This window comes from Rhinatrema bivittatum, chromosome 8 (assembly GCF_901001135.1).
Source record: "Rhinatrema bivittatum chromosome 8, aRhiBiv1.1, whole genome shotgun sequence".
In the NCBI taxonomy this organism is placed as follows: Eukaryota; Metazoa; Chordata; class Amphibia; order Gymnophiona; family Rhinatrematidae; genus Rhinatrema; species Rhinatrema bivittatum.
The window spans coordinates 188,380,957-188,394,279 of NC_042622.1; the positions used below are offsets into that span (position 1 = coordinate 188,380,957).

The following is a 13,323-nucleotide window of genomic DNA, read 5'->3' on the forward strand; positions in this document are numbered from 1 at the left end:
TTCACGTTTACGTGCGTATTTTCCTTTTAGGCCTGAACCCAGCCCGAAGAAAGGGGCAGGTTCAGAGGTACAAGAGTATCTGAAGACCTGTGCGGGTTATCCAATATTGCACCCAAATGGATTAAATTTCCCCACCTGAAAAGGGTGGGGATTCTGATTCTGCAGGCAGTTTCATCCTCCTTGCTTTGGCAAGGATTATTACGTCATGGTGTCCCCTCCCAATGAGGTTGGATCGCTGGACGTTAACTTCATCCAGCACCACCTCATATTGTACCAGTTCTCATTCACAGCCAGGAGGGACCGTCCTTTGCTCACAGTTCTGAACACCCTGCCTGGATCTTAGCCAAAAGGCTGAGAGAAACGCTCCAGTTTTGGCGTGGTCGCCACCCTAACCCGCTTCAACATGATGCCGCTTTTCTGCCGGCTCATCCCCCCGACACCTTTTTCAGCTTGCTTCCTTTTCCCCCCATTGGGAAAATGTGGAAAGTGGAGGCTTCTGCTGGACCCGACCCGGTACCCTTTTTTTTTTTTATTTAGAAAAATTACCAAATCGCATAAAAGAAGAAAAAAAAAATATATATATATAAAAGAATATATGGTTCACGCGTATATTCGTTTTGCTTAGACCTAAGCAAGGGAGTGTTACTCCTGAAGGATGGTCAGGAAATGTAATTAAGTTAGTTCAGTAAAAAAAAAAAAAAAAAAAGTAGCACCTTCTCTAATATTTTTTCAGTCTGAAGAGAAACCCTTCACCAAATGAACACCAAAACTTTCAGTTAGTTTTTTTATTTCTACATCTTCAATAGGACAAATTGGAACAAGAGGGGGTTAGTGTCACCAAGCCCTACTGTTTGATTGTTTGTAGCAGTAGGGGAGTAGGCCGAATATTTTCCAGGACATAGGAGGATAGAACCTGATCGGTTGTCCACCTACCGGCTGGCAGACATTAGGAAAAGCTTTTCTGCTACTGAAACGACCAGACTAAATAAAGATAGGGAAAGCATATAGATTTTAATGAAATAATGAAACAGAGTTATAGTGATACTGTTTGTGAATCTCCCCCAGTGGCCACACATTTCCACAGTCAGGGGCTGATTGGGCTATCGGGGGGTGGGGGGGAAATCAGGCTTCCCCCAGTGGGCTGGTCGCTCATATTATGTGGTTTGTTTTTTTTATTTAAATAAGTATTCCTGCCAAAGAAAATGAGATGGGCTGCTGCGGCCCGAAAAAAGATCTGCAAAGTCACGGCAGAGGCGATGAAGCCGCGCTGGAAGTGAGGCCTGTGGGCTGCGTCGGAGCTCACTCTGCTGTGCCTGAAGAGGACCTGCGAGCCGCGGCAGGACGCGAAGAGAGATCTGCGGGGCCGCTGAAGAGAACCTGCGTGCAGGGCTGGGGTGCCACTGGTCTGGGGGCACGGGCGACGGCATGACTTCTTCTTCCTGTCCGCGCGGGCGGTTACTTTATTCTGCATTTTTGAGGGTCTGTTTGTATTTTGCACGTGTGACTGAGTTCACGTATTCTGCTACTGTGTGTAGGTTCTGTGTAGGGATCTCTAGCAGCTTGGCTTTTTCAGTTTTCCGAATAGTAGGTATATTGGCTTTTTAGGGTCTGGTGTAATAATTGCAGAGTTGCCTTTTCATAAATAGGGTTGTTAGTGTTTGCGTGCTGGCAGTTATTGCAGTTTTGATATGGAAGATTTGCTATATTGAAATTGTAATCCAGTTTGCATGTGGCTTTCTGAGGGCCAAGCTCATACCCTCGCACATTACAATAGACCTACTACCAATTCCAATGGTCTTTTTTCACTTTTTTGCAGGGTTTTACAGCACTCCATACAAGTATAACATACATGTTGTAAGTGATATTTTTACCTCATAAGGCGTTTATTTTAGAGATATTTTGGCTCGGTTCTGTCGGGTTCCAGAGTTAACTTGGTGTGCTTTTGGGAGCTGTTGATAACATGTGCTGCAGGGAACGTGCATGAGCGCGCCAGTTACCCCATGGGCTGGTTTTGAAACTATTTATTTATTTATTTCGTATTTTTATATACCGACATTCATGAAACATATCACATCGGTTCACATTTTAACAGGGGAAATAATACATTAACTGAGAGTTAAGAAAAATACAGTTACATTTGACAAAGGATATAGTATAACTGGGGAGTGTAAGAAGAGTAAGGTCAGATGAAATAGGAAGAGGGAGAGAAGAGTAACTATATTACAGTAGCTTGTATGTTTTCGGGGGATGGGAGGGAATAGGGGGAGGGGGGGAGGGGATGTAGCCAGGAGGAGGGCTAGAGGTCAGGTGTATGCTTGTTTGAACAGCCAGGCCCCCGGGGCCAATATTTTCCTGCAATCCGCCCCTGTCCACAGTGCGCCACCAGGGAACTAACTTATCTGGGCTCTGACGATATGGTGGAAAGCAGTGACAAGAGGACACATTAATGATCCCTTCTGTGGCTTTTCAGAAGAGCTAAGAAATTACAGACTGATACAGGCAGATGTCAGACATTCACTTTCATTATTTAACACGCCTGGTTACATTTGGCGAGGCACAGAGCTCACAAGTGAGACCTGAAGGTTTAGTTGTTTTAAAGGCCAAGCACAAGGCTAATTATGTTGTGACTTCTCCAGTTTGAGATACAGCACTTTTTATAATTAAATTTCTATTTTCTACTTGGTTTTCACAGCATTGCAACTAGTATGAGCCACCCCTCGGTTTTGTTTTATCACAATTGAATCTTAACAAAAGAATATTAAAGTTTTATTGGGGGGGCTGTAATCTGGCACATCATGTGAGTCGGGAGAACATACCGGCTCTGAGGGACTGGACACCTCTATCATCATTAACCTGGGAAGGGGTACCAAAACAGTTTAAAAGGTCAAACATTGGAAAAGGTCTACCTGTCAGGAGAGGGAAAAGGTAATCAATAGGCCATATATCTTCACACCAGACATGAGGGTGGTGAATCCATGGCCATGTGCCCAAACTAGTATTCAAATGCATGGTTTTCAAAGACTGAAAATAAGTCGCACTGATACCAGTTGCTAAGAAGTTGCTAATTCTAGTTCCTTGGTTCTCTTGAGCACATAAGCACAAAAGGCTTTAGACAACACCCAGCTTTAAAATCTGTTATGGTTTGAGCAGGCCCACTAGCATTCCTCATATTGGCCAGAGCTGGGTGATGCTGGGAGTCTCAGCCAGTGGTTAATGGTGACATCTACTGGCCGGACCTAAGGTGCACATGCAGCTGCCTCTTAGAGGGGTATATATGAATACAGATTGTCACTGCACAGGACTAAAACAAGGAGAAAACCCAGGCCAGCCAGGAACGAAGGATCCTGGCACCATCTTCCAATAGAGCTGGACATTCAAAGGAATCTGCTAGTCCAATAATACAATTAAAAAATGTAATCAAACCAGACCCCCTCCCCAGGTTACGGTTCTAAAGCTAAGCATATAGGGCACAGTTTGTTTGATTATTGCCTTCTTTCCTTCCTGCTTCCTACCTGCCCCAACCCAGTTCACTGACATTTATGATAGGGGACATTGTCTGTGGCTGAGGAATCATGGCCAATCAGTTCGTTTTGTTGTTTTTGAAACACATTTTTTTTTTTTAAAGCAGCAAAACAAAAAAAAAAAACATTTTCTCTCATCTAGCACTAAACAACTGAAATAAACCTTAGAAATGGTCCTCCCCCAAAATAAACAGCCAACAAGATGAAACGAGTCTATTTCCATGCAGACCCCAAACCAGCCGTCATAGTGTTCAGTAAAAGGGGCTGCACCCTGAATCCCATTCTTGTGTCGCTGTTGTGTAACAGCTGGGGGGGGGGGGGGGGGCTGTTACACTAACATTTGGTATGGTTATAACTTTTTCTGTTAAGCTACTCCTCTTAGAAGAATACTGCACTGATACTGACAACAAGATTTCAAACCTTCAACATATTTTAACTTAGCATTAAAAAAAAAATTATAATAAAGGAGTATCTCATACACACAGTTAAAATACTGGTTAGTTCCAGTTATTTCAGAGCAGAATAACTCCTCTAACCCATTTATTAGGAATGAAGGGTAAAATGCTAGGATAAAATAAGATCTGTGTAATTATATAATTAAGGATAAAAGTTTTTTTTCGCCTAGCTCTCTACAAGGAAACTGGTCTTATAGAATCTTATCTGTCTGACTTGCTCTCTTCTCCCTTTAATAACTTTGGAGCTGTTCATCCAATTTCATTCAGATTTGAGCCAGAGACATTCCAGCACCCAATGACTCCCACTTTACATGTGGCTTTGATAGACCCAATCCTTAGAATCCCCCGCTTTTTTTCCTTTCTAGAGGGAAACAGGTCCGATCAGTCCAGTTAAAATTTTCAGCAAAGCGAGAGTGCTTTGTGATGTCATCACGCACTTTTAAATCTATCCTGCTATTGGTTGACTTCGGGCATTTCTAAGGCTGCCTTGCCATTGGTTAGTTGTCATAACAATATGCAAATGTCTCTACCTAGAAGGACCGTAGGCATCATGGAATGTTTTGTATTCTGTTTTGTAGATAATGGCCTGGTTGTATTCTGTTTGTAGATAATGGATGGAAGAAACAAATTGTGACAGTACAAAAATAAAAAGCGGCGGGCGGAGGGAGGCGGGTCCTTCCACAGCTAAAAGTTGGAAAGGAGGAGGAGGAGGAGAGACCTGCGCGGTCTGACTGCAATCGCAAATGTCATCTGCAGCAAGTTTATGGCAGATGAGTTATATGGGTAGTATCGCCTCAGCCGCTGTTATCAGGTGCGAGGATGATAAGATAACGTGCGCCACAAGAATGAAGATAGCACAGAGGACCTGCAGCGTTAAAACTGCAGGTCGCTGTCTCTAAGGTAATAACCTAGGAAAGCAAAATCCCGGAATGCACGCACCACTCCCATTCATCAGTTTAAGTAATCTGAGCTAGCTAACATATTTATACCCTAAACAAAGGTTCGGAAATAGCCAGAACAAACAAGAGCCACGCAATATCAACAGCAAAGGCACTAACTAATCCCTGGGGATGGGAAAGTTCTTTTTCTTTGGTAACTGCTGCTCCCTACTGGATGGACTGAAATATTTCCCCCTCTCAATTTCTCAAAGTTCTCTCTCTTTTTTTTCTTCCCTGACAGAGCCAGAGGAAAAAAACGTGTTGCCCTTACATGCAACGTCATAGGACCTCCCGTGGAATCACTCTCTGCCCGGCAAAATGTTGTGGCAAACTAAAAATGAATTTAAATAACAAGGTCTTCAGTACCTGTTATATCACCACATATATCCAAAAGAAAACGATTTAAACACTTCAAAAATTATTAAATCAAAGGAAGGCACAAGAACACTCCTAACAATAAAGTCATGTCTTATGAAATGTGTATGGGAGGTGGGGCATATTTATTTTATAACCATGTCTAACTGTTTAGTTTATGCTATACAAAAAAACTCCCAAAAAACCCCACTAAACTATAATGATACGGATTTCATACTTGAGTATCCTTTAAAAGTTCAATGTTGCAGCATAGCCTATACTGAGGTATTCAAATGCTACATGGCAGTTCATGTTAATTAACATCTTCTCCTCCCCAAGACCAGTATGGTCCCACTCCCCATACCTGATTATAGATATCAGCCTGATTGCGAAGCACGCACGTTAACTTCTCCATCCTTGCAATCTGCGCTCAGCATTTGAGATGTACTATTACTACCCCTTATACTGTAAGGGGTAATAATAGCACATGGAAAACATGCAGCCAATCCGCCCTCCCCCCCGAAACTAATAGCGCTCATCATATGCAAATGCATGTGCCTATTAGTTGGTCACCCGAAATACAGAAAGTAAAATGTGCAGCCAAGGCAGGCAGGCATTAATTTCAGATGGCACCAGGTAATATCATAGCAATATTAAAGTTGGAGGCCCCAAAAAAAAAAAAAAAAAAAATCTGCCCGCTGGCCCACGGGTTGGAAAACAGATGCTCAATTTTGCCGGCGTCTGTTTTCCGAACCCGTGGCTGTCAGTGGGTTTGACAACAGAAGCCAGTAAAATTAAGTGTCTGTTGTCAGACCCACTGACAGCTGTCACTTCCACTAATAAGGAGGCACTAGGGATGCCCTAGTGTCCCTAGCACCTCCTTATTAGTGCTGGCCCTAATTTAAATACTGTATTGCACACCCAGGAGAGGTGCCTGGGCACACCGGCTCTCCTGCCGGTTTTTTTGAATCGGCCTGAATGGATGATGGGGGGAAGCAGTTCCACCAAGAGCGATCGGGAGGAGACCAACTATTTTTTTGCAACTTCTCATATCCCACCAGCAATAGGGAGAGGTCTGCTGATAGCTGTCAGCAACATATCTTTGAAATGCGATGTCACCTCCCAGAACGTCTGGGTTTCTCTGCCATCCCACCACAGCTGTAGGTCCCTCCAACATAATGGACTGGCATTGCTAAATTTGGTGAAGGAAACAGGTGGGCGGTACATGCCATATAACATTTTATATAACAAGTCCGTCCTTTGCTACAAATTAGAATTCAGCTGGCTGTCTTCCACATCGCTTTCCAGGCTTTATCCTCTGCCAAAATCTGCATTCCATTCACTAATAAGTTTAGCAGGTGTTCTCTCCTCGCCCGCAGACTGCAATGTGACATATAGTACAGATAGTAAGATGCTTTGCTCCTTTGGTACAGCATAACACTTCTTCTGCCCTTTCACATTTGTTCAAGGCTGGATTGTTAGGTATGTTGTTCCCAAGATTTCTGTAAGTATAAGTACCTACTTATGCTAGGCACTTGAAATTCACACATCAGCTCAATGAAGGTTTTTAATCCTCCCCTCTTCCAATATTTGACCAAGAAATCTTAAGCCTCCCGCCTCCCAAAGCTCAATAACTGGAGAGAAAGTGGGTTGCGAGCATACTGGGTTATGCACCAAAGAGGCCATTAGGATCTAGCAGCATCCAGAGCTGGATTTGCTCTTTAAGCGAGCTCCATAGTCTCAGTGTATGCACTACTAAGCAGGTGACCTCTAGCTTTTGACTAAGTGTATTGGAGGAGCAGGGCATTTGCAGTAGAGATACCAAACTACATCCTCTCGTGCCTCTTTTGCAGGGCGGTGGGGGATCTGGGCATGTCCATAGGCAAGCAAGCTTGCACATGCCATAGTAGCATTTGCAGTCTGGTAATTCAGCACAGCTGTGTCTTTGGGCAGGACCATAGCCTCATACTTAAGCTGCGGAGGCCTTACCCCTGCACAAACAAAAAAAAAATGGATGTGTCTCTCTCAGCGTCTGCACCCCTACACCTGGATCATCATCATCTACTCCTATACTCCCGCTAACTTTAAACACGACTGGATATTTTTTGAATATCACTGGTCAGATATAAAGTTAGCAGCTGCTAATTATGAAAAACATGGCTTGAGACCACCCTCTGGCCTTTTAGTTTTATCTGTATGGAGATGGAGGAGCCTGCAAGCACAACCCAACAGAGCCAAGCATGTAGAGCTTGAGGGGGAAGGGAGGAGGAGACAGCAATAGGGACACTAGGCCTGCAGTGTCTCTCTTTTTTTAAACCTGCAGCTTGGCCCTTAAGCAGTTCCATTCTTTAGGCAGTTAAGGCTAAAGTTACCCTGGAACATAAGCCAAGTTAACTTTAATGCTACTCTCAGGCACATCTGGAGTTAGCTGAATAATTTACATGGCTAACTCCACCTACTGGCATGAAGTAGATTAGCTATTCAGCTGGCTCAACCCCAACAGGCCCCTTTCTTATTTGGCTAAATCTTAGGCGCGAGGTAGCTATCACGTTCAGAAAAAAATTAAAAACTTGGCTGTTTGCCCAAGCCTACCCCTAAAAAAAGCCTCTGGGTCACCCACACAGTCTCTTACCTCACGGATGCATCCATTACCGCAACTCAAAGGAACTGTTGCCCAACCAATTGCACTATCTTATAATTTGCTTAATTTCATATTCTCTATGTAAATTTGTAAATATGCTTAATTTTGCATATATACTAGATAAAATCGTACATAATTCTTATCCTGTAAGCACCCTCTCCTCCTTTTGCCCTTCCCACCAGTTAGAATTTGTTTAACCTATTTTCTCTCTAACAGCCTAGTTCTACATTCCCTGTTATAATGTAACTTTTGTTGTTGTTTGCTCTGTTAACTGGTTACCCCTTGTTTACTGTAAACCGGTACGATAAGACCTGGTCTTGAGCATCGGTTTAAATAAATAAATAAATAAATAGCTGGATAATGACTTATCCACCTCACTGTTGCCAAAAGTCTTTTCAGAGTAGATTTTGTCTTATTCTTATATAGGCAGGACACTGCATCAGCACTAAACATTTTGCTCTAATGAAATATTCATAAAAAGGACACCTAGGAATAAGAACAATTTTTTAACATAAGAAACAGGCAAGTAGCCTATTGGGTAGAGCAGGCACCTAGTGGTTACAGCAGAGGGTTGTAAACCGGGGTTCAAATACCACTGCTGCTTGTTTGTGACCTTGGACAAGTCACTTCAGCTTCCATTGCCTCACAGACAGAAATATGGGCAGCACCTAAATGCAATCTCCTTTAAAGTGGCAGTAAGGCAGAATATAAACGTCAAATACCTGGAGATATTGCTTCAAGTATGAAACTAGAGCCAAGTCTTGTCTGTTAATCATAGGGATGCAGCTAGATTTAAGCCTTCTTTTTGAAGTGCCATATTATCAGGGACATCATGGGTTAAGGATTTACCTTTCTGAACACAAAGACTTCTGTGACAGAGCATTTAACTGCATCCACAGGACACCCTTGTCACCATAGAGAATGATGGCTTGAGGACATGCTAGGGCCTCATCTAACACCCAGCAGTTACTGTAAGGAAGTCAGCTGTTAAACCAGACTGGTAGGGCCAAACTTAGTTCACATGTGCAGCGCACTCAGAGTAATAATGTTAATGAACTTAGGAAACCTAATATTGGAAATCTAAGCGTAAATAAAAAAAAAGGTCTTTGCCAAAATAGTGTTCATGAACTGCATTTCAGAAGATTAAGGTACCACTTGAGAGGCTGATGCAATAAGATGTGCATTTCTATTGAGTACCCATCTTCCTAATGCCTGCACAGCCACAGCTCCTGGGTGCCCAATGATATGTTTTAATGAGCTGCTGCATTAAAAAGGAGATGCTAGGGAACAATCATGCATTTCTACTGCTCAAATATAATCAGGGGCCCAGGCAGGGCTGGTGGAAGCAGTAGGTAACCTAGGCTGCCACCACCGCAACCAAGCCAATGAGGCAGCAGAATTTTGAAGGGGTAAAGAGTGCCCCTACAAAATTCTGCCCAGCCCCCCACCTCACCTCACCCTGCCTTCCACCCCCCCCTCCAAGACTCATGAAACTCCTGGTGGGCCAATGGGGGGGCCTAGGAGCAATCTGCCACTCCTGGGCCATCGGCCGCCACTAACCAAAGTGGTGCCATCATTCGTTACCCCCTACCATGTGACAGGGGTCAGCCAATGGCATCAGTAGCCCCCTGCCCCATGGTAAGGGCTAAAGGCCACCAAGCGCCATTTAATACCTAAAGAGACAGCCAGAGCAGAGAGAACTGATGGGGGCGGAGCACAAGTGATGGAACAAATAAGAGGGATGAAGGAAAGTGGTAGATAACAGGTGAAAGCCCGAGCAGGCACAACTGAATTCCCTGCTGTGAATTTCATCCTGTAGCACTGAAGAGCCCCAGGGTCCAAGCTCCTGGCGCTGGGAGGGAGGACCCAGAACACTTCCAACTTCTTCTTCTTACACACCTCCACAGAAAGCAGCATTGATTAGAAGACAGATAAAATAAGGGAGTAGGGATCTGAAATTGGAGGCTTACTTAGGGAAAAGATTATACATTCCATACCCACTACACTCTTCTGTTGATCCAGGGGGGGGGGGCGGCAGGAAAGTGAAAAGGAGGCAGCAGAAGACGCAGAATGCATGGCCACAAACAGGCACACAGTAGGGAAGAAAGATACGTTTGTATAGATATGGAAGAAGAAGCGAGCAGGACAGAGTGGTGGTGGTGGACCCACTTCTGCTTTAAAGTGATCCAGGCTAACTGCATGTGACAGACATCTGTCTGTACATAGCTTGTAGGTGCATTCCAGCTTAATCAACCAAAATTGACTCTACAGAGCATTAAATCCTGACCTACCTAGAGATAAGAGGATGTTCATACCTATACATCCAAAGCCCAGAAAAGCAATTAGTTGGTGTTGGGAATGAGAGAGTAAGGTACTCTGACACAATATCTATGACATTTTTTAATGTGACATCATGGTAACAGACGTTATTTACAGAAAGTTATTTACATACCACATGATTGCATATGCCATCCAGCACCCTTCGTGTCATCAGCCTTATATCGAGGAGTCGTCAGGTCAGCAAAGGCGAGAAGGGGGGTTTTCAGTGTCCACCACTCTATACGTCTATAGAGGCAATATCTCCTACTCCCGCCAGACACTGGAAAGTCCTGCTCTTTTATACCGTGCTGTAAACAAGTGTGCGTGCGAGAGAGAAATGATTGATCACTATCCCCCCATGTTATGAATCAACAGTTGTTATTACCCAGTCGGACTCATCCTGTCCCTGGCATGTAGGCGGTTGATCAGACCGCCGTATTCCTGACAGGGAGCCAGAAAGCTGAGTTGCACAACCTGTTTAACAAGAACATGTTTATCCTATAGTTGGCAAGGGGGAAAGTGTATTGATACTAAATTTACACTATTTACAGTTAAAAGGGCTGGCACCTATACAAAATATGAACCAAAGCAAGCAGAAAAGTAGCAAAATAACTGCCTGGCTTTTGAATGCAGAGCAAGAATTGTTAGACGTTGCAAGACAAAGGTGAACAGTAATCCCAGCAGACCTGATGTTAACACAATCCAGCTACTGAAGACCTACTGCTAGCATAGTGCTGCATTGGTCAGTGACCACACTCTTCAGTGCATATTTTCCAGGGCCAGCTGCTCTCCCTGAGAGGGGGGCTCAGCAGGCCAGCTAGCTTCCTCTCAGGCAGGCCAAGGGGATTCACTTCAGCAGCTAGCTCAGGGTGCCTCTGGCTGGCCTCTTTCATTGGTAGTAGCCCCTGCCCCTTCCACACCACCGCCTCCATTTCCACATGGGGTAGCGGTGGAGCATCGTGGCCTGAATGCCTTTGAGGGTAGTGTTGAGGTCCTTGATAGCAGCTGTAAATTCATCAAATCCTTGCTTCAAGACTACTGCAAGTTGTTGCTGGCTATCATGATGCAGGTGACTGATTCCGGTACCCACAGATTTCACAGCATTGTGCCCCAGGCTGGCGTGGCTTTGCTGTGCGGCTGGTATGGGATTCCTGAGATTGTCCTCTTCACCCTCTGGCTGAGGATCAGGTTCCCAGGATCCCCTCACGTTCAGGCACACTAGTGCCAAGCATGGGAGACGGTAGAGGTGTGACAGGCGAGGCGGACAGGGAAGTATTAAGGTCAAAAGATGCCCCTTGAAAGCTGGTAGCACCTGCCGGGTCCTCATGGCAGTAGGTGAGAGTCTGTTTATCTTCAGTTGCCCATCTCTCAACCCTTTCTAAGGAGTCTTCCTTGGAGATACCTTGAATCTTAGCTTCAGAGACGGGCACCCATGAAGCATGAAGATCTGTGAAAGAAAGCCAAAGAGTATACAAGTTATGATCCTTCACCCCCATCTTAGGTAATACCACTTTCTTATCCCCTCTGCCAGCCTCCCCCAACCACCATTATAAAATGCAAGCTAGTCAAAGCCATGCTGAGATCTGGTACGTACTATTCTTAAGATGGAGGATGTTTGTACACACTGCACTAGTATTTACCGTGCTTACCTTCTAAATAACTCGTGTCCAGATACGCAGGGACCACGTAACTGTTCATGAGATCCCTGAACTGTGTCTCTGTCTTGGTGAGGGCGATGGGGCATGGCTGTCGTCTTCGGCTGTGTTGCTTTATCAGGGTCACTTTCTTGTTGAGTTTACTGCAGATGACATAATACCGGCGCCTACACTGTTCAATGTTTCGACGAGCAACTCCTAGGCTGCTGACTGCGCTTGCAATGCCTCTCCAGACTTCACTTTTGACTGCGTTGGATGCATATTCTGATTGCTTTCCATGAAGGATATCGTACTTCTCTATCACTTTCTGTAGCATCAGCTCATCCTCTTGGAATGAGAAGTTTGCTGCCCGAGGGTGCCAAGTAGCTGTCTGGGAACTAAGACCTGCTTTTAGTACCCTTTTTGCCTGAGAGACCTTCCCTCCTACTGGGTATTCCCTTCGGCTCCCTGCTTTACTTCCATCCTCCCCCACCACTAGCTTCTGGCTCCCTCCCCTCTTCAGTCTATCTCCCTCCTGCCTCCCTCCCCCCTCCATTTGTGTACTGCTCTCCCTCTTTTCCATGGTTTTCTTAGTGCTACTAGGCCTAGCTTCTCTCAGCCCTAGTACCTGTCTCACACCCACTTGCCATCCTTTCTCCCAGCACACCTAGACACACTTCTCCCTCACACACCAAAGACAGAAGAAACTCAGACAATATAAGGACTTCCACACTACATTCAACCCCCAACGACAGACACAAGACAATTGGAAGGGAAACGAGAAAGACACCTACACTCTGTAACAATAGAATAAACGCACACGCCACTCCAAAACCCGACCTCATTACTCTCCAGCCACCCATCCCACCACACTACCAGAGCGGGGGGGAAAGAAGAGTGTGACGAAACCTTTTATAGGTGCCAGCTTGCCGGGGCACGCGTGGCTTTTTAGCGCTCGTGTGCATGAGCCTTAACGCACACACCCTGCCTCTCATTACTTTCAAAATACAGATTAACTCAATTGACCCCCATTTAAAAAAAAGTGGCAGGTTAATGTGTGTTAACTTCCGAGTTTAACGTGGTTTAGTACATAAAACACTAACCTACAAAATGCTCGACCCCCCCCCCCAAAAAAAAGAATCCTGTACTACATCTGGTCCTTATCTAAGGAAAGAGTAGAAAATTAAAAAAACAAACCAACCCCAAACCCTTCAAATCTAAGAACGCCGAGTTTCTTTTTTCTTGTTGACCAAACCAATTTGTTACTTTCCTGATCATTAGTAAGTGACGTCACAACGGGCCTTGTTCTAAAGCTTTTTTTTTTTTTTTTTTCCCCCTCTTCTCCAGTTCTGAGCCTATAGGAAGAATCAGGCCTGCATCTCTATTCTCCAGTAAAGACGGTTATCGTGCCGGCCAGGCCGAGGAGGGGTGCTGGAGGAGAGGGCGGGGACAAGATCCGCC

General features: G+C 44.7%; 1 protein-coding gene across 1 annotated transcript; it reads right to left on the minus strand.

The window, feature by feature from the left end:
* Window positions 1–10,466: 10,466 nt before the first annotated feature.
* On the minus strand, window positions 10,467–13,230 carry LOC115097141. The gene is made up of 2 exons (XM_029612684.1): window positions 11,878–13,230; window positions 10,467–11,675 (listed from the first exon to the last, which is right to left on the minus strand). Exons 1-2 carry the CDS (start codon window positions 12,443–12,445, stop codon window positions 11,413–11,415), a joined length of 831 nt encoding a protein of 276 aa, XP_029468544.1. The 5' UTR covers window positions 12,446–13,230; the 3' UTR covers window positions 10,467–11,412.
* Window positions 13,231–13,323: the final 93 nt, after the last annotated feature.